Source organism: Bufo bufo, chromosome 1 (assembly GCF_905171765.1).
Source record: "Bufo bufo chromosome 1, aBufBuf1.1, whole genome shotgun sequence".
NCBI lineage: Eukaryota > Metazoa > Chordata > Amphibia > Anura > Bufonidae > Bufo > Bufo bufo.
In genome coordinates this window covers 222,929,584-222,951,942 of record NC_053389.1, presented here as the reverse complement: position 1 = coordinate 222,951,942, position 22,359 = coordinate 222,929,584, and the positions used below count along the sequence as shown (strand labels likewise).

General features: G+C 45.0%; 1 protein-coding gene across 2 annotated transcripts in view; it reads right to left on the bottom strand.

Moving 5' to 3' along the window:
• RASSF8 (Ras association domain family member 8) overlaps positions 1-22,359 on the bottom strand; it is a 61,307-nt gene that overhangs the window by 5,892 nt on the left and 33,056 nt on the right. For both annotated transcript variants that reach the window (XM_040435580.1, XM_040435587.1), the window contains exon 2: positions 17,608-17,772. In XM_040435580.1, coding sequence (XP_040291514.1) covers positions 17,608-17,710 — 103 coding nt within the window. In that variant the 5' untranslated portion in view covers positions 17,711-17,772. The remainder of the gene's footprint in view (positions 1-17,607; positions 17,773-22,359) is intronic.

Sequence of the window (22,359 nt, the reverse complement as noted above, 5' to 3'; positions counted from 1 at the left end):
CATGAAGTACAGAGAGGACGGACAGGACACACTGTGGTAATGTGGGGCTATAGTAATGGAGACTGCATACAAGACCTGCTGCTCATTACCACATCCCCCACCTCCTCTCTGTACATCTGCTCATGAACTCCATTCCCACATAGATTCGGTTCAATATCTTATCAGCTGTATTCCGGATCATAATCCCTGACAAGCAGAGCTCTTTACCACAGTGTTGTGTAGTAACTTGTCCTCCTGTGTGATTAGGACAGGTTTTGTGTGTACTAACAGGACGGCGGCCATTTTTTTTCTCCTAATGATTGCTCCCCAGTCAAAATGAGCCATTATAACTAATGTAAGGTATTTGGGAATATATTTATAATGACGTAATATTTATGTATTTTCATTTTCTTAATTCTCGGAGAACCCCTTTAAATTCTCAGCTGTCCCCTTCTATCATCCACAGCCTTGAGCCACCCCCCACGCTCCGGATACACCCGAAACCTATTCCAACATTATTTTGGTTGTCCTTGGAAACAGACAGCTGTAAAGCACCACCCTGTTGTCAGACATGGGACCAAACAGCTTGGTACTAATGGCATGTTGGGCTTCAGTCAAGATTCTTGTTGCCTTTGACGCCCCAGGTACAATAGGAATCTTGACAAATCCCCAGTGGAGCCCAATATAAGTGAATGGTATCAGTCAGCCACTGTATGGATTAGTCTTACAACCATTTTGGCACAGTATCATTGCTCCTGTTCTAAACTGCTTTATAGATGTGAATAGAAACTAATTGTAACAGGCGTCTGAGTACCCACCACACACCGTTCCCTGGTGATCTGAAATAAACACAATTCTGAACGGCGATAGAAACATAATTTAACTCAAAATCAGTACAAGAGAAAGCAAAATAACACATTATATATATATATATATATATATATATATATATATATATATATATATATATATATATATATATATATATATATATATATGTTATTACTCTTACTATGTAGAGCAGTGTCATTCCCAACCTGTGGCTGTAGCAAAACTACAACTTCCAGGGATCACTGTGTCCCAGTTCTTCCCATCTACTCCAGGCCTAGTGTGATAGAGAAAAATAAAAGCAAACACTGCCAGCAGATGGCGCTGTTTGATCACTGGTTCACACCGTACAGTCTATTAACTGGGAGTCTATGCAAATCATAACGCTTTATAGTTTTGTAGGTCATATGACTGCTCTATCCTTTACAACATATTATTTTCCAAAGCAACTATGAGATGGCACCAATATGGTATTGTAATGGCATAGCCAGGACATTCCCGGAAAATTAAAAATTAATTAGAAAGAAGTTATACAAGAGTCATTTCTCTCCAGCACAATAAAGGCACAGCTCCAATAACTGCCTTTCATTAAAAACAAATACTCTTCACAGCCAAAACACTGAGGCTCCGGCATCACATAAATTTGTGAAAACATGGCAGGCGGATGTCAGATCTCACAGACGGAGCATACTGCACGTGGGAAGTATTGGCATCTCATATAGAAGGGTGGAGAAAGACTGTCAGGATCTGTCCATGTAATAGTGTGGAATTAAAGGGGATGTTCACCTCTGGCTGAATGCAATTATTTGTTTCCTGGCAGCCACTTGTCTCTTCCCCCCAAAATGCATTATATAGGACAGGATAAAAATCAACCTTAAACTTCTGGATAAAGATATAATAAGGATTAAGGGAAGTATTGGGTACAATATAGTAGGGTACCTTGGAGTAACCTTTGATTATGTTTTGTCCTTCAAACTGCACATCCAAACTCTTTCCACCTCCAACTCAAAAATCTCTCTTGGATTCGCACATTCCTCCCATCTATGACCCTCGCACCCCTCCAAACTATCTGCAACAATGTTGCCCGACTAATCCACCTCCCAATTACTCCTCTGCCAATCCCTTCATTGGCACCCTTTTGCCTAGTAAATTCAGTTTCAAATACTAACAAATACATACAAGGCCGTCCATAACCTGTCCGCTCCCTACATCTCTGAGCTACTTTCCCGATACATCCCCACAAGTAATCTCCAATCCGCACAAGACCTCCTTCTCTACTCTCCTCTTATCTCTTCCCACAATCGCCTACAAGATTTCTCCCGTGCATCCCCCATGCTCTGGAACTCTCTACCCAACATATCAGACTCACCTTCAGTGAAAACCTTCAAAAGAAACCTGAAACCCCACCTCTTCAGACAAGCCTACAACCTAGAGAGAGACCTGCTGCTGCTTTACCTCTATGACCAGCTTCACCCTCACCTACTGTGTCCTTCCTCCATACCTTGTAGATTGGAAGCCCTGGCGGGCTGGGCCCTCTCTCCTTCTGTACCAGTTTGCAACTTGTCCTATTCATGCTTATTGCAATCGTTTTGTATTAGGTATACCCCTCATATGTACAGCACCATGGAATGAATGGCGATTTAATAATAAATCATACTACTCTGGTTTTCATCCTGTATGTAGCACTTCCTGTTCCTGTATCCAACCAAACCCATGATGCACTTCTCCTTCCTTTGCCACTGCCCCAGCACCGCCCCTAACAACCCCCAGCTGGTTTATAGCTCCTCCCTCCCAACTAGTTACATAGACACTCCCCTATCACTGCCCATGGACATCCCAGAAAATAAGAAGGAGCTGCATGGACATGGTCATGTGACCACAGCCCAGAACCGAAAATAGGAGCAATAAAAAGGTAAAAAGAAATAAAGTAAAGTAAAAGAAAACAAAATTACAGCTACCTTAATAAATGATTATTTTAAAGGATGTTGCTGCAAACTGGAAAACCCCTTTAAGGCCACCTACAGAATTTCATCATAAAAAATATTTGTTTTATCAGTACAACTTTTGTTTTTTGCAATTTACATGATTTCCAGGCAGGTTCTGGGAAGAGTCCCAAGAAATTGAAATGTCCGATTCTTTTAACTCCACAAGGATATTTATAACATGGGTTGTAGAAATAAAGTGCATATATGTTCTCAGCATTCTAGAAAAGTAGTCATGGTATGGTGTCAGATTAAAGGGGTTATCCAATCCTATAAAAAGCCCCCCAATATGCCGGGCCCCCCCACCACCGCTGCTGCTTCTCCCCGTGTGCGAATTAAAACATCCGATGGCGGGGGAACAGCCAATGGCAGGCGGTGATGGGGACGAGCCTCCCTAGCATCACGGGTGATTCTAGGGAGGCTCATCCCCTTCTGCTATTGGCTGCTCACCCTCGACACCGGATGCAGCAGCGGCGGTGCGGGGACCAGGAGCGGTGCAGGGAGTTGGGGACCCAGGTAAGGCTACTTTCACACTTGCGTTAGGAGCGGATCCGTCTGGTGTCTGCACAGACGGATCCGCTCCTATAATGTAAACGCTTGCATCCGTTCAGAACGGATCCGTCTGCATAACTGTTTATTTCAGATCTGATTTTTCACTTCGGAAAACTCAGATCCGACAGTATATTCTAAACACAGAAGCGTTCCCATGGTGATGAATATAGAATATACTAGAATATAGAATATACTGAGAACTGTGTACATGACTGCCCCCTGCTGCCTGGCAGATGCTGCCAGGCAGCAGACCCCCTCCCCCCTTTTCCTCCTGTATTTAACTTATTGGTGGCCAGTGCGGCCCCCCCTCCCTCCCCAGTATTAATTGTAACCAGTGCGGGCCCCCTCCCTCTATATTCATCGGTGGCCAGTGCGGATTCCCAGTATTAAATATGACCAGTGCGGCCCCCCCTCCCTCCCCAGTATTAATTGTAACCAGTGCGGCCCCCCTCCCTCTATATTCATCGGTGGCCAGTGCGGATTCCCAGTATTAAATATGACCAGTGCGGCCTCCCCCTCCCTCCCTAGTATTAAATATGACCAGTGCGGCCTCCCCCTCCCTCTATATTCATTGGTGGCCAGTGCGGATTCCAAGTATTGTAACCAGTGCGGCCTCCCCTCTCCCCCCCCCCCCCCTAATTAAAATCCCCCCCCCCCCCCATCATTGGTGGCAGCGGAGAGTACCGATCGGAGTCCCAGTTTCGCTGGGGCTCCGATCGGTTACCATGGCAGCCAAGACGCTATTGCAGTCTTGGCTACCATGGTTACTTAGCAATAAATAGAAGCATTATACTTACCTGAAGAGCTGCGATGTCTGTGACCGGCCGGGAGCTCCTCCTACTGGTAAGTGAAAGGTCTGTGCGGCGCATTGCCTATAGCACAGACCTGTCACTTACCAGTAGGAGGAGCTCCCAGCCGGACACAGACATCGCAGCTCTTCAGGTAAGTATAATGCTTCTATTTATTGCTAAGTAACCATGGCAGCCAAGACTGCAATAGCGTCTTGGCTGCCATGGTAACCGATCGGAGCCCCAGCGAAACTGGGACTCCGATCGGTACTCTCCGCTGCCACCAATGATGGGGGGGGGGGGGGGAAGAGGGGAGGCTGCACTGGTCACAATACTTGGAATCCGCACTGGCCACCAATGAATATAGAGGGAGGGGGAGGCCGCACTGGTCATATTTAATACTGGGGAGGGAGGGAGGGGGAGGCCGCACTGGTCATATTTAATACTGGTGAGGGAGGGAGGGGGAGGCCGCACTGGTCATATTTAATACTGGGAATCCGCACTGGCCACCAATGAATATAGAGGGAGGGGGAGGCCGCACTGGTCATATTTAATACTGGGGAGGGAGGGAGGGGGAGGCCGCACTGGTCATATTTAATACTGGGAATCCGCACTGGCCACCGATGAATATAGAGGGAGGGGGGCCGCACTGGCCACCAATAACTTAAATACAGGAGGGGGGGTGGGGGGGGGGGGGTGTCTGCCCCCTGCTGCCTAGCAGTCATGTACACAGTTCTCAGTATATTATAACTTGAAGCGTCCCCATCACCATGGGAACGCCTCTGTGTTTAGAATATACTGTCGGATCTGAGTTTCACGATGTAACTCAAATCCGATGGTATATTCTAACATATAGGCGTTCCCATGGTGATGGGGACGCTTCAAGTTAAAATATACCATCGGATTGGAGAAAACACCGATCTGATGGTATATTAATAGGGACTCCTGACTTTACATTGAAAGTCAATGGGGGACGGATCCGTTTGAAATTGCACCATATTGTGTCAACGTCAAACAGATCCGTCCCCATTGACTTGCATTGTAAGTCTGGACGGATCCGTTTGGCTCCGCACGGCCAGGCGGAAACGCTGCAAGCTGCGTTCGGGTGTCCGCCTTCTGAGCGGAGCGGAGGCCAAACGGTGCTAAACTGATGCATTCTGAGCGGATCCACATCCACTCAGAATGCATTGGGGCAGTACGGATCCGTTCGGGGCCGCTTGTGAGAGCCTTCAAACGGAACTCACAAGCGGAGCCCCGAACGCTAGTGTGAAAGTAGCCTAAGTATATTCAGTGGCTTTTTCTAGGATTGGATAACCCCTTTCAAAGACACAAGGCTCTATATGTAGCACCTATTGTCTTCTATAGAAAAGAACGGGGCTAGATGATTAGCTTCTCTGACTGACAAACTTGAGAGCGACTTTGGGGCTGTCCTTAGATAGTTTTTTGGGAAATTCCCCTTTAAGAGGAAAACAACTGCATACATCTTAGAATCTGCACAATCCTGTCTGAAGAATTTTATTTCCCAGGTGTCATTTTACTCAAGCCTAAAAAACGGGATTATGATCAGGATTGGGGGGAGGGGGGCAAATTACCAGAAGGTCACAGGTAGCTTTTTAAAAGTTCAGTTTGTGCCCCTCCCCCCCCCCCCCCCAGACCAAGTAGTTATTTTACAAAACCAATTACAGTCCTCCACACGGCCCCCTGAGCCGCAAATAATCCTCTGAAGCCAGGACCGTTAAATTAAGGAAAACATGCATCACAGGGAGGGAGGGCAAAGGTCACCCTGCCCTGATTATAGCCGAAAATCTTCAAGCCCACTCCCAGTATTTTTGCACTGTGTTTGGGAGGAAAAGTTTCTGAAATTATTGGGGGGAGGTTGGAGTTATAATTGGGAGTAACTCGTCCAGTCAATTGGAGCCTTTTCATGCAGCGGTCCCCCACCTGTGGTTCTCCAACTCTTGCAAAACTACAAATCCCAGTCTCCGGCTATGAAGGCATGCTGGGGGTTGTAGTTTTGCAACAACCACAGACTGAGGAATACACATCTAAAGAGACAAGCCAAAATGAGGACACCTCTCTCTATGACATCCTTGAGAAAAATCATTTAAGTTTAACTGTCTGGTAATGTATCTCTGTTTCAGGGAATATGTCCACCTTGACAGCCACTCCATGGGTTGTCACTAAACTTCCTCCGGCTTTTTCACCCAGCCGCCATCCTATGCATTTCATGCGGCTGTATGGAGAGAAAACCTCAGGGCCTCCATGTGGCACCAAGTGTCCATGATGTTCTCAGTAATGAAGGCACAGTAGAGTCGTCCCCCCCCCCCCATTTGCTTTACAGCTTGTGCAAGGGTCCAAGAAATTATCTCCCACCACAGGACTGTGGCCCCCAAACTGAGCTGCTCAGCACTGTAAACATTAGGCGCACAGTGATCAGAACAGAACATTGCTAGTTTACTGGAGAAGCCATTGAAGTAGCATCTTGTATCTGGAAAAGGGTGATTCATCACTGAAGAGATGAAGTCAGAGTCTTTAAAAGGAACAGAGTATAATTAATAGTACTTTCATATCCAGAAAACGCTCTGCTTCTAAATGGAGGCAGCTGTGTGACAGGGGATGAACCGGGACGCTTCTATCTAAAGGACGGCCATGCTTTTTTTTTTTCTTTTTTATGATTAGTAACAGGAAATTGTGGTGAGGCCGCCCGGGATAATAAAGTCCTCTGTAGACGGACTCAAAAAAAAGGGAATTTCCTGCATTTAAAAAGGGATGCAAACAAAATCTAGGTGACTGGTCATAGAATTATTCCCATTTAAAAATGTTCCTCTTCAAGGAACACTTCCATCAAAATTTTATCAAATTTTTGTTGATAAAAAAAAATGGGTGGCTGGTTTTCTGGATATAACTTTATGAAGTCATTCTGCATACACTAGTTAACGTCGAGAGTCTTAGCAGAGAGTCTCACTTAACACGGGGTGTGACTCTGAGCTCCCCACTTCCTCCAGGCCTATCCTAGTTGTGGCAGGTGAGGGCTTTTCACACTATACTTGTCAGTGCAATGTTCCTCTGTTTGCAACTGCATCTAGGCCTAGCAAGAGAACGAGAGCTGTCCGTCATTCCAATCCTCCACCTACTATTCTAATAAGTATTACCTTGCAGATAAACCGTTACCTGTGCAGCAAAGGAAAAGTGGTGCAGTTGTGCACAGCGACAACGCAAATGACCCTGCCTAGAAAGTCAGAATAAGAGCTCATGCACACGACCGTATGTATTTTGCGGTCTGCAAAAAACTGATCTGCAAAAAATACGGATGACATCAGTGTGCATTCCATATTTTTCGGAACGAAACAGCAGGTCCCTAATAGAACAGTCCTATCCTTGTCCGTAATGCGGGCAATAATAGGACAGGTTCTATTTTTTTGAGGAACGGAAATACTAACATATGGAAATGGAATGCACACAGAGAAACTTACGTTTTTTTTTTTTTTGCGGACCCATTGAAATTAATGGTTCCGCATACGGTCCGCAAAAAAACAACAAAAAACGGAACAGACACAGAAAGAAAATACGTTTGTGAGCATGAGCCCTAAGGGTGCTGTCACATGACCGTATGTATTTTGTGGTCCACAAAAAATATGTATAACGTCGATGTTGCATCCGTGGGTTTTTTGTGGACCCATTGTAACAATGCCTTTTCTTGTCCGCAAAACGGCCCAAAATAGGACATGTTCTAACTTTTTTTTGCAGTGCTGTGGAACCAACATATGAATGGGGACAGCTAACTGTATGCTGTCCTTTTCTTTTGCTGCCGCATCCGAACTGAAGAAAAATGCAGAGCAAAAAAGAAGATTGTGTGAGCAGAGCCTAAATATCTTCCTAGTTGTTAAAATAGGCTCACCTTTCTGCAGTGCAATTCTCCCTAGTAGTCACAGCAGGCCTCCTGAAAACTTCTCCAGTCATTGCAGGCTGCCTCCAAACCTTCCTAGTAGTCACAGCAGGCCTCCTGAAAACTTCTCCAGTCATTGCAGGCTGCCTCCAGACCTTCCTAGTAGTCACAGCAGGCCTCCTGAAAACTTCTCCAGTCATTGCAGGCTGCCTCCAAACCTTCCTAGTAGTCACAGCAGGCCTCCTGAAAACTTCTCCAGTCATTGCAGGCTGCCTCCAAACCTTCCTAGTAGTCACATTAAGACCCTCTCCCCCACTTCCCTAGTAGTCACAACTGGCTTAACCAAGCCCCCTCATAGCGTGTATCCTAAACCGCCAGTATTCAAAATAGGCTGGCTCCAATCCTAGCAGTCAAAAAAGGCCTTACCATCCACGTCCCCAGAAGTCACAGCATCCCCCTCTTCCAGTGGTCATAGCAAGAGACTGGTCTCAGCAAGTCTTCTCAGTTGTCAGAGCAAGCCCCCCCCCCCCTCCATGTATTCCCTCAAGGTCTCATACAATCCGCAAACATCAAAAATACCCCTAGCAGGTAAGTATGTGTTCAGACTGCATTTGCAGTGTATGCCAGAGATGGGGTATCTTTTCTGTATGCTCATGTAAATATTAGTGCAACAGACACACTATTCCACAAGGTTGACGTATACCAGTCTGATGGAGACCAAGACGCACTCTTGTCATTTGTTCTACGGACTTTGCAAAAGCAGTGTTAATACAAACTAAGAAATAGTCCTTTCTCCACTGAAGTTACTATAGTGACTGGAACAGCCCTTTAAGGGATCTGCTGGATGAGACTACACTAGAAATGAGAGGTTTTAGGCCTTTTTCATCACTTATGGACATGTTACCCTCCTGCTACCCACCATGGGAGGAAACTCATCTGTCCCTGCAGTTCTCTCCCCGACCAAACACCGCGCAGGAAGATCCGTGTATTTGTTTAAATTGTGGTTGTAAAGCGGACGCTGAAAAAGCCATCTGTGAAGCATTTGACTGAGTGTAATACGAGATATGACCTATCAGATGACGCAATCGTGGCACATCCCCCGCACCCTTCTTTGGGCTTGATGTCTACATCATGCTGGTTAAATAATGCAACTAAAAATCATTATACACAGGGGGGAAAAAAATTATAATAAAAAGAAAAAAATTATGTGACTTCAGATTAGAATCACTTTAAAGGCACACTCCAAAACACACATTATATATATATATATATATATATATATATATATATATATATATATATATATAACAAAAATCGGACTGCACTCCAAGCGTTTCTTCAGAGAAGTTTGTTTTTATTCACCCATATGGTGGCAAAAGCGACGTTTCGGCTGAGCCGAAACGTCGCTTTTGCCACCATATGGGTGAATAAAAACAAACTTCTCTGAAGAAACGCTTGGAGTGCAGTCCGATTTTTGTTTTCTATAAGTGGGTAAGCACCTTTTGCCGTACTTGGACATTGCACCCGTCTATTTTTCCACACTCCTTTAGGGTGGTGCTGCCAGTGGTTATATATATATATATATATATATATATATATATATATACACACAGTACAGACCAAAAGTTTGGACACACCTTCTCATTCAAAGAGTTTTCTTTATTTTCATGACTATGAAGGCAACAAAACTATGAATTAACACATGTGGAATTATATACATAACAAACAAGTGTGAAACAACTGAAAATATGTCATATTCTAGGTTCTTCAAAGTAGCCACCTTTTGCTTTGATTACTGCTTTGCACACTCTTGGCATTCTCTTGATGAGCTTCAAGAGGTAGTCCCCTGAAATGGTTTTCACTTCACAGGTGTGCCCTGTCAGGTTTAATAAGTGGGATTTCTTGCCTTATAAATGGGGTTGGGACCATCAGTGGCGTTGAGGAGAAGTCAGGTGGATACACAGCTGATAGTCCTACTGAATAGACTGTTAGAATTTGTATTATGGCAAGAAAAAAGCAGCTAAGTAAAGAAAAACTAGTGGCCATCATTACTTTAAGAATTGAAGGTCAGTTAGTCAGCCGAAAAATTGGGAAAACTTTGAAAGTAAGGGCTATTTGACCATGAAGGAGAGTGATGGGGTGCTGCGCCAGATGACCTGGCCTCCACAGTCACCGGACCTGAACCCAATCGAGATGGTTTGGGGTGAGCTGGACCGCAGAGTGAAGGCAAAAGGGCCAACAAGTGCTAAGCATCTCTGGGAACTCCTTCAAGACTGTTGGAAGACCATTTCAGGGGACTACCTCTTGAAGCTCATCAAGAAAATGCCAAGAGTGTGCAAAGCAGTAATCAAAGCAAAAGGGGGCTACTTTGAAGAACCTAGAATATGACATATTTTCAGTTGTTTCACACTTGTTTGTTATGTATATAATTCCACATGTGGTAATTCATAGTTTTGATGCCTTCATAGTCATGAAAATAAAGAAAACTCTTTGAATGAGAAGGTGTGTCCAAACTTTTGGTCTGTACTGTACTGTACTATTATTATTATTTTTTTTTTATTATGTGACAGATTACAGGGGGTGGAGCATAATACAGTTTCAGGTTCAGGTTCCTGAATCTGTGTCATGCTCCGCCCCCTCCAGCCTTGCATTAAGCATAACAGAGGGAATGAGTCAAGACAGTATAACACTGCCTCAATTCTGCCTGAAGAATTCCTTTAATCATAGTTTCCCACAGGGACGAAAATGGGTGGGGCTTGTGTAAGCCCTGCCCAAAAGTGAGCGTTTCTAGGTGGGTCTGGATGTTCCTGGGGTGGGGCCTAAATGCCAAGTATGTTTAACTGCTGTAGACTGATAGATGGGACTTGTAGTTCACCACTGTAGACCGCTGCCATGCCCAGTACTTTTCCAGATGTTAGTCATGTGTGTTTGTAGGCAAGCCTAGTGACAATATGGCTGCCATTACAAAGGATGTCATCCATCTCTTCAGGGGTCCTGAGCGGAAACTGGCTAGCTATGGGCAGTATTGTAGCGGGCGGGTCACTGTATAAATGGGTGGAGAAGCCCTTTAAATAACCTGGGTGACGCTGTCTGTAGAAGGTGCAGTGAAGGAATGGAGTTTCTATCTATTTCAGAGAGGACACTAGTTATGACCCAGCTCTCCACGACTCCTGAAGGGCAAATCTACTATGATAGACATTTACAATTTAATGTTCACATTACAGCTCACTTCACCCATCAAAATCGGCCTAGTTTGGCGGTGTAATGACAGTAGTATTGGGTGACACTCTCCCAGAAACAATTACTACTAAATAGCATTTTACGATTTTAGAAATACTGTGGACTTTTTATTTATTTTTAGTTAAAAGGGGTGAGATGAGGGGGGTGGGGTGCTCATTATAAATGACTTGTCACCTCTCATGACACGTCTATTTTAGTAACTACTTGCATTCCCCATGTAATAACTATTCCAGAGCATCATTTCATATAAATATTCAGTGCCGTTCCTCTGTTATTCCTACTAGAGATTTATTAATGAATTGCCAGTAGACTGCAATAAAGGTCCAACTGGGTGTTACTAGTTGGGGTGTGCCCCTGCACAGTCTGACGTTATCCAATCAGAACTCTTCGTGTCAGACTGTGCAGGGAACAGAGGACGTACAATTTTTTTTCCAGAAGGGTAAAAATACTCCTCATAGCATTTTTGAGGAGTATTTCAGCCATGGAGGAGTACACAGTAAATTACTTTCTTATTATTGTGTCGATGTAGCGGTATGAGGGCTTTTTTGTGGGGTGAATTGTATTTTTAGTATCACCATTTTGGGCTACATATAACTTATTAACTTTTATAATTTTTTTTGGGGCCGGTGACTGAAAAAAAAAAAAAAAAAAGCTGTTCCACCATTGTTTTTTTTTGCAGTTTATTAAGTTCACTGTGTAATACTGCTATTCTGTGGATACCAAACGTATACTTTTATGCGTTTTTCACTACTTTTCCACAATGATGGCATGTCTCGTTAGGTCTCAGCATTCCAAAACCCAGAACTCGTTCGTTTTTGCACTTTTGTAGCCATATGAGGGCTTGTTTTTTTTGTGGGGCGAGACGTAGTTTCCATTGATACAATTTTTTGGGGTACATGAGAATTAACAATTAACATTTATAAATTTTTAGGGCAGGGTGAATAGGAACGATGCATTTTTTGTTAAGTAACATGGTATCTTTATTATATGGGTTTCGGCAAATGCGGCGTGACCCCATATACATGTGCAGGTTTTTTTTACCACTTAGAAAAAAAATAAAACAATTTTTTTATGAAACGAAAAGTTGTATTTTTTTTTATAAACTTAATTAGCCTTTATTTTATATTTTTACTCACTAGGAAACATGGCTTTTATAATGCATTGCTATACCCTACCAATGCATTACAGTGTATTAGGCTGTGTGTGCTGCACAGTCTAATAGACATACAGTCATGGCAGGCCTGGGGGTCTTTGTCAGGCCTCTGGTAGCCATGGCTGATTCTGGCAGAAGAAGCCCTCTTCCTCTGACTGCCTAAATACCACATTTGCTATTGACTGCAGCATCTAGGGAGTAAAGCAGCCAGCATCAGAGCTCTCTCTGATGCTGGCCGTTACAGCTTCAGTCAGTGCCGTGCTCCAGCGCAAATAAAGTCTCATAAAAACCATTTGGACCTTTATTAAAAACTGCTAGTAATTCATTCATAATCTTTATGTAGGAATAATAGGGGAATGGCACAACACAAAGTCATAAGAATAGATGCGACAGAATAGTTATTACATGGGGGATGCAAGTAGTTACTAAAAAAGACAGGAGTGGTGTCAGGTCCTCTTCAATGACATGCACAACACTGCTCTCCCAGTGTGACCTGGAGTCACGAGCTTATGGAGAAGTCTCTTTTGTTGAGGTCATTCGGAAAGCTCTGCAGGTAACGTGCCCTAAGAAGGCAAAGAAACGTCCTAATAGGGATTACTGCCAAGTCTAATGTACGCAGCACCGCTCCAAACAACAAGCCTCTTACATTTAAAGCAACAGCCTGAATTATGATGCCGAGAATCGTGAGCGGCGATTCGCCAGCCATTGGGGCTAATTAGGAAAATCATCCCATTCACATTAGCAGCGACTGAGATTCCGCGGATTCTGTCCACATGTAACATGCTAAATAGCAGAGATGTAGCAGAGCTCAATTCAGCATTTCTCACTGCACAGCTGCTTCATTTGTAGATTGCGATAAGTCTGGAGGTAAACAGAAATGTCACCAGTCACTGCCTGCAGAGCTCTGTGTGTACTGTATGGTGGTCACTGATAGGAAATGAAGTGGTTGCTAGGGAACCTAGAGTATACACAACATTTGGACAGTCTTCAGACCCTTTCACTTTTTTCACATTTTCTTATGTTGCGGCCTTGTGCTAAAATAAAAACAAAACAAGTTTCCCCCTATCAATCTGCACTCAATACCCTGTAATGTCAAAGTGAACACAAAATCTTCACATAAATGTCCAAATTTATAAAAAAAAGGAAAAAACTAAAATTTTGCCTGGACATAAGTATTCAGACCCGTTGCTATGACACTTGAAATTTCTCTTGATCATGTTTGAGATGTTTCTACACCTTGGTTGGCCTCCATCTGTGGTAAATTCAGTCAATTGGACATGAGTCTATATAGTCTCTCGCAGCAAAAACTAAGCCTTGCGGAAGAAAGAACTGCCTGGAGAGCTCAGAGACAGTATTGCTTGAGTGGTCCAGCCAAAGCCCTGACCTAAACCCAATATCTGGAAAGGCCTGAGCTGTCCACCGATGCTCCCCATCCAATCTGACAGAGCTTGAGAGGATCTACAGAGAAGAGTGACATACAGTAAAATCCCAAAATCCAGGTATCAAACCTTGTGGCATCATACCCAAGAAGTCTGGAGGCTGTAATTACTGCCAAAGGGGCTTCAAGTACTGAGTAAAGGGTCTGAACACTTACGTCAGTGCAAGATTTTAGTTTTTCCTTTTCAATAAATTTGCCAAGATTTCTAACATTCTGTCTTCACTTTGTCATTATGACGTACTGAGTGTAGAATAATGGGGAAAATCTTGATTTACTATTTTAGCACAAATGTGAAAAAAGTGAAAGGGTCTGAAGATTTTCCTAATGCACTGTACTTTACCAACAAGGAGCTGCAGGAAGAAAACAGAGGCAGATTTATTAACACTGTTTATAAGACAGTTGTAGAAATACTACAGTCTACCCGCACAAGCCTCTTAAAGGGGTTCTGCAGTTTGTTTAAACTGATGATCTATCCTCTGGATACACAATCAGCATCTGATCGGCGGGGGTCCAACACCCAGGACCCTCACTGATCAGCTGTTTGAGAAGGCAGCGGCGCTCTAGCAGCACAGCGGCCTTCCCACTGTTTACTGCCGGCCCAGTGACGTCACGACTAGTATCAACTGGCCTGGGCGTGGCTAAGCTCCATTCAAGTGAACAGAGCTTAGCTGCGCCCAGGCCCGTTGATACTAGTCGTGACGTCACTGGGCCAGCGGTAAACAGTGAGAAGGCCGCGGCGCTGCTAGAGCGCCGCTGCCTTCTCAAACAGCTGATCAGTGAGGGTCCCGGGTGTTGGACCCCCGCCGATCAGATGCACTGCCCCGCCGATCCAGAGGATAGATCATCAGTTTAAACAAACTGCAGAACCCCTTTAATACATTTGGTGCATTTCCAGGCAGGCAGTGCACAAGAAGTTCTAATCTGCACTAGCTTTGAAGCCAGTTTCTGCCATAAAAGAATAGTAAACCTGCAGGAGGCCACACCCCCTCCCGCTAAGCCCTGCGCACACAAAATAAATAAATAAATAAATAAAATAAAAAAAGTATGGTGCGTCAGAATTTGCAACTTTTTTTTTTACACCACAATAGTGGCATAAAACATTTGATGAACACCCCTATAGTTTTTAAGTCCCATAGCAACCCGAGCGCCAGCTGTGTAATGTAGTAACATGATGTGCAGGCAGTCACGGCCAGAGAGGTCGCCTTTGATGAGCAGTCCCAGAATCCCACAGCTTTAGAGAAAACAACAACAAAGCGCTGGGCCCACAGACCATGTGACCTTCAAAACAAACATGGCCGACATTCTGATGTTCGCCTCGTTAGAAATGTTTATTTAGATGGATTTAGCTGTTGATCTTTGAAGAATTAATGCTGAGACAGAAAAGAGACTTATGACTGGAATCCAACGGGGAAGGTGGGGGTTTCAAGTTTCAGAACATAAAGTGCACCAGAAAAAAAAAAAAAAAAAAAAAAAGATTCACCATGGAATTCGCTGTGAGATCCGCAGCAAAGTTTTTTTGCAGGTTGGCAATATGGAAAATTTTGAAAAACCGCAGAGAAGGTTTATTTACATTTAAAATCCGCACTGCCTGGTAATTTTCTTTCCGCAGCATGTGAATTCAATTTTTGTGCAGCTGGTACTGTAACACACTGCACATTCTCTGCTCATGAAATCCAGACAATGTGAATATATCCCTCAAGCCTGGAGGCCATTGCTGGGACTATCTGAAGTGTGGAAGCCCGCACACCTTCAGCAGATGTCACAGCTCCTTACTCAGCTGTGTGTTCTCGCTGGGGAGAGGAGAAAGCTACACCGGACTGCTGTTATCTCCCAGGAGAATAAAAGGATTGGACGCTGAAATTCAGCACCAATCAGCAGCTCTCCATACGTTAGCGTGTCGATTCCAACGTAAATAGCGGCTTCATCCAATGTGTTTGGGGACCTTGAAGGGCTTTTCTGGTAATGATTTTTTTAGCAAGTGCCTGCAGCCTGCGCCCCCTTAAACAGAAGATTCAGACTTAGCTGCTCTATGTCGCTCCAGTCCTCCACGCTGCCTCTGCTGTGTCCATCTTCTGTTAAGTTCTGGCGGTGCATGGGCATAGTCACATACAGCGCTCCAGCGGTGACGTGCCGCTTGTGGCCGCACACATCACCACTGACGCCAGTGGACACAGCAGAGGCAGCGCGGAGGGCTGGAGCGTCATGGAGTAGCCAAGTATGAATCTTCTATTTCAGGGGCAGGCTGCAGACACTTGCTAAAAAATTATTATGACCAGAAAACCACTTTAAGAATGGAAGACCAGATGATAGTGGGAGACTGACTGCCCTGGGGCCAGCAGAGGGAGTATTCTGGTGTGGACAGGAGGGACACTGAAGCCCAGGGGGTCCCCTCAAGGAAAAGCCAAATGACAGAGGGCAATTTTCTCCTTCTGCATAAAAATGTGAAAGTTTAAGTGTTGTACTGTAAATGGCAAGTTAAGGTCCTGAGTAATATTACAATTGTACTGCTGTAGTTGCTTTTTAGAAGCTAAAGTGAGTCTGTCAGCAGTTTTGCATCAGTGCTAGGTAGCAGTACAAATATAACTCCTGTGGAGAATTTATCAGGAATAGTTTGAATATGAACTTTTATTCTGTCAGGTTCTACTCCTGTAAGTGTACTGAAGGCGGAGCTCCTCTGCCCTGAGCTGCCTCACAGCCCCTCCCCTCTGCTCTACTGGGTAGATGCTATAGCGGTCACTCAGCAGAGGGAAGGGGCTATGAAGAAGCCCAATGCCTACCTCCTAGGCACTTCAAAACACGGCAGAATAAAAGTTCATATTCTCACTCCTGATGATAAAAGCTCCACTAAAGGTATGTTTATACTGCTGTCTCCAGCCCGTACTAGTACGGTCAGCAGTTTAGTTTAGTAAAAACTGCTGACAGACTCTAAGTTCAGTCATCCATAAAGAGAGATTGTAGACCTTTCTAAAGATGGCTTGGAAACAGACTGTGTTGGTCACACTGTGGCCTGGTGCACACAGTATTGGACAACATACTTCACAGACATGGGACCCACAAAGCAGCATCCAACACAGGTGGTGGAAGAGAGAAGCCTCCCAGGGACCCACAGCACCCTGGTAAGTGGACCACTCAGAATTAGTCATGCCACCGGTCCAAAAAATACTGTTCTACTGAAGAGTCATTCCAGAGGGGAGCCCCCATTACAGAAGGGTGACATCCAGAGATAAAGGGGCAACTTATTGACTTCATGGACTCAATGGGGGGATGTATCAAAACTAGCGCTAAGGAAAAGTGGAGTGGATTAGTAATAACACAAGGGAATGAGCACATCTGGTGCTCCACAGCCGCGCTCTACAAAAGTGGACACAATCTGGTTTTCCTGCCATTGGGAGCATTCCACCAATAACATTTTACCAGACAAAACACAGAAATACAGGGGAATACTGAATCAAAGGTTTCGTCTATCATCCTGACGTGCTGGCATTAGAGTTAACCCCCAATATTCCAAAATTAGGATTATACATGTAAACTGATTGCTGTAGTGTGGGCCACAATCTGTAACCTTCCACCGGGTTTGGCAGTCAGCTTTCCTAATGCGTCAGATATATACAAGCAGATATGTCATTCTGGGAAATCTCGTAAACTGCTGCCATGTTGAGTGCGGTGGCAGCCGATCAGGGGTCAGTTCTGCAACAATGATTTTGGTCTTTGCCTTTTACAATATCATTAACCTGTGGACTTGTGCCAGGCCGATGACTCACCTATGGCTTGTGCCAGGGCGATGACAACTTCTTGGCATGTGGTTGCCTCCGTCACCCCGCACACGATCCTCTGGACCCCATCTACCCATACTTTGAGCTCCATGGTGAGGAACAGAGTTTTGCGCTCCTTCAGACGTCACGTCATGTTCAACGGGGACGGCAAATCTGCAGAGATAAACAAGTCAGAAAATAATCTTTTTTTTCCCTTTTCTTAGAAAAAAATATAAAAATCTCAGAGACGGGTATGAAGGCAGCTTTGCCCAGTAATAACAATTTTTTTATTTTTTTTTTGGGGGGGGGGGGGGGGGGGGGGTGTTTACCCTAACCAGACAGGCAAGAGCGCAGTTGCAAACTCTTCCCTATCTACTGCTCATCCTGCTCAACCTGATTCATGACTAGCTCTGATACAATGTAACGCAGGCTGCTGCTGAACGCCGTATATTTCTGTCTGTGCAAATTTAACAAGTCCAGCGCCAATTGAAACCATCTGTAAGAAATTAAAGAGCCATGTACCTGCCAAGAGCAGCACAGCCTCGGCCGGGGTGAGGCAGTTTTCATGTGCAGGCACCCCGAGTTCACCCCCCACCCCCTAATTCACTTTGCTGACATCTTGCAATTCAATCCAGTGCTCCAGGATCCTAAACAAACAGCCCCTGAGATCAGCGGCACAAGAAGGAACCGTTCCAGGGAGGCGGTGGGGGGAGGGGATCACACGTGAGAATAGTTTATATCTAAACCGTGTTTATCCCTTCAGAGAATCCATGTTATCCAAAGAGTGCACATAAAATATTCATCCTGCACCAGGCGCCTGAGGGAGGACTACAGCCCTCATCATCACTTGTCAGAAAAAAGGGAGCAAAACAACAAGCACACCGCATTTCCCTCATAGAGCCATTATCATTACAGTCTCTGCTCCCCACATACACGGCATTTCCGGGTGTCCCCCAGATTACCCTGGCATGTGAAGGATGCTAGCAGCAGCGCAGAGTATTTCAGGGAGCAGTGACCTGACCATGCATGTGATTATGTCAGTGAGCACGGGCTACATGTGACGAAGGCCAGTGTCATGGGAGAAGGGGAAGAGGGAGACAGCAGCACAGAGCATGTCAGGAGACAAGGGTGCCAATACTGTTCAAGTCAAGTAGCCATGGGAGGACTAGACAAACATTATGATGTGAGGATTGGAGAAAGGACCAAAGCAGCACAGAGTATTTAATGATGGTGGTGTATTGATCCTGTAGGGGGCAGTGCCCTATTGACACGTAGGAGGATAAGGCAGGAGCAGTGCACAGATACTGAGATATTGGGAGAGATCACCAACTGAGACACGCAGTGAAAGCAGCAAGGTCCTTGGCAGCACAGAGTATTTAAGGATCACGGGAGGAAAGTGATCTGTCCACTTGATAGTGAGGACTGGGCTGCATGTGACAGGCGTGATGTGAGGAGGTGGTAATGGGGGGCCCAGCTAGTTACCCACTGGGTGGGTGCACAGAGGATTTCAGCATGTCCAACCGTATATCCTAAGCAGCCATGGAGGCACACATGAAAACCTCTGTGTATGACATTCTCCCCGACACCATCTCCCCGAAATGTTTATTCCTTAGATTAGAAGAGATCGGACGATTAGCGCTGGAATTAGGAGTTGTCAGATAAAACGCTACATTCCTCAGCTTCCAGAGACAGGGGGCCCTGCGAAAATATGCCGCAGGATACGCTGCAAGTTTACTTTAACAGCGCAAAACACTCGTCCAGGGACATACATCCCACATATCCAGGGGTGCGGCCCCCACCATGCCACACCTGTCCATGGCATGGAGCGAGTCTGGTACTGCAGCACAGCTCTATGGAAATGGACTGGGCTGCAATACCACAGACAACCTGCAGGTAGGTGTGGAGCTATTTTTAACACCTGCCTATAAAGCTGGGTAAAAAACAATTATGACAGCCACCTAGCTTTCCTAGTACACTGAATGGTACATCTTTACCCCTGTATGACTAGCCCGTATACAACACAGGGGGAGATTTCTCAAAAGCGGTGTATAGGAAAAATGGCTTAGGTGCCCATAGCAACCAATCAGATTCCACGTTTTATTTTCCAATGGAGCTCTGAAAAATGAAAGGTGCAATCTGATTGGTTGAATGAACACCTAAGCCAGTTTTCCTTTACACCAGTCTGTATCAGCAACTACATGAGCGGCCGGCTCCTCTCCCACGGTAGAGGGTCAGAGAAGATTTGGCGATGGCCCCTTTCTCTTCCTCTCCTTGTCATTCAATTACCGCTCGCTCCGTTTTCAGCTGGTTGTCATAGAAACCAGAGTTCTGCCTATTTTCTCGCTTTCTCAGAATGATCCAAATACAGGGTTGATGCGGAATCTCTCCAAAATCCCATTCACTATAATGTAGTATCACGATAAAACATCCCTTTCCTGAAATATTCTGTGCTGCTGTGACTTACTGCTTTCATGTCTGTCTGGTCTCAATTTCCCTCTATGTAGTTTTGAGGACAATTTTTTTGCGAGAACAGGTCACTGGCCCCCAATGAGATCTGCACGTCCCCTCCATAAATACTCTGTGCTGCCTGGTACCCTACCTTCTGTGACCTGGGGCCCCTGCTCCTGCCCGCTTCAGTCTGACCTTTCACTTGCCTTCATATCTCACTTCAAGTGGACATGTCACAAGATCCTAGCCTTCTCTAAAAACACTCTGTGCTGCTGGAGATACTGTTCAGCGCTAATTGTCTACTCCAGGTCGTCCATGTTGTAATCTAAGGAATAAACATTTCAGGGTGAGAGTCAATATTGTACTAAGCAGATTTTTATGTGTACTGTACAAATCTGATAGGCAATAAGGTTTACAATGCACAGTTTTTTGATATGCTAAAATCCTCTGTGCTGCTTAATTCAATGGGTAAGATGGTGTGACCCCCCATTACAACCATGTCACATCATGCCACTGTCTGTCACATGCAGCCCTGTCCCTATCATGGTCGCACAAGTGGACAGGTCACTGCCTCCACAAGATCAGCACCTCCTTTTTCTGAAATACTCTGTGCTGCTGGGCAACCTACTCCTTCCTCTCAGCCTAATCTCTCATTTGTCTCCATTCCTCCATACACCACATGCAGCCCAGTCTTCACTGAGAATCACATACAGAAATTGGACAAAGTCACTATGCCCCCCGGGATATGCTCCTTAAATACTCTGTACTGCGATGGACCCTGCTCCTTCCACTAAGTAACGCTGTTGGTGATCCCACACTTCACTATATTCCGCTCCCAACATCAGTACAGTGTTATGGCCTTTTCCTCCTAATATGAATGGATCAGCACACTACACTCCTGAAATACTCTGTACTGCAGGAGAGCCTGTTCCTTCAGCTCTCAGCCCAATTACTCATTTTTCTCCATTCCACAGGCTTGTTCTCATGAGTGAACATGTTACTACTCCCCTTAACCCAAGGGCCTGAAATCCTCTGTGCTGCTGTGATCATTCCCCTGAACTGGCTGCAATCCAAGATGAATATATAACTGTTATTTAAACTGAGTCCATCAAACAATACCCTGAAGCAGTCCAGAGCACAGAACTTGGCCCCGTGCTCAGATATTCTCATCAATATTCTCTTCAGTGAATTATAGTTTTGCTTGCCAACGAGAGCTCTGTGTCGAAATGGGAGAAAACACGGCTTGTGCCCGCACAGCGATGCCAAGGGTGGTCCTCAAATGTTCTGCGTACAAGTTTCCACAACCAGGAGCTGGGATGAAAGCACCTGAACAGCAGGAACAGACTCTGATCATAATTCCAGAGAATCCTTCTGGTTGGGAGTGCCACGTAGTGGCGCCCAAGTGTGCCCTGCCTGCCATATCAATTACAGACCTTTTTTCATTTTAATACATCAAGTATCTGAGGTTGGCTCATGAATCCAGAGGATAGCACAACTCGGGGCACGCAGAGACCTTGCCATCCGTGTAAAAAAACTGCACCGCATTATCTGAACCAGTCCTGGCATTCCTAAAAAAAAAAAGCTACTTTTAACAAGGTAAAACTTTTGAAAACTTTCAGATATACAATATATTGCTTTATTATACTCCACAGCTGCATTCATAATTCTGCTAGCTGGCCTTTGAAACAAACAAACAATAGGCTCCACCTTAATGTTGGACACGTGATCTAGTGGACATGGTTTACCTTGCCCTTCAGGGGTCTGGGAAAGCTGGGTGACAACCACTGTGGAAGCTGTACCCATGGGAGGCACACCAGCTCAATGATCCCTCTGCCACATGGATGGGGAAGGGAGACGGTGGAAACTTTGCATTAGGGCGCAGGAGCCTGAAGCTGCACCTCTCTATACTGTTCTGCTACGTTTCTCATACACCCAAATCCCAGCAGGGTGGAAAGAGCAAAGGAATCTGACAAGGGCAGAGGCTAGTCTGGTCATACCCTGCCGCCCCTACTGTGACAATGTTTCAGGACTCACACGAGAGATGGACACTGGTTAGGACTGTGAATGTTGCCATTAGACACAGCATTCCTTGTGTCGGGAAAGAAAAAACGGCTTAGTTATGAAACTAAACATCTCAAGGTCCCATAAGGCTGTACGGCAAGTAGTCATCGCCATTCTTAGGTCTAAGAAATCTGGAGAAAGACGTCAAAACTGTAATCAGTGCTTTCTGGAAAAGCTGGGTGACCATTAAAGCTGAAACTTCAGCTCCCACTATGGTCGCTTTCCCTGGACTGATTAAGCAAGCGATTGTCA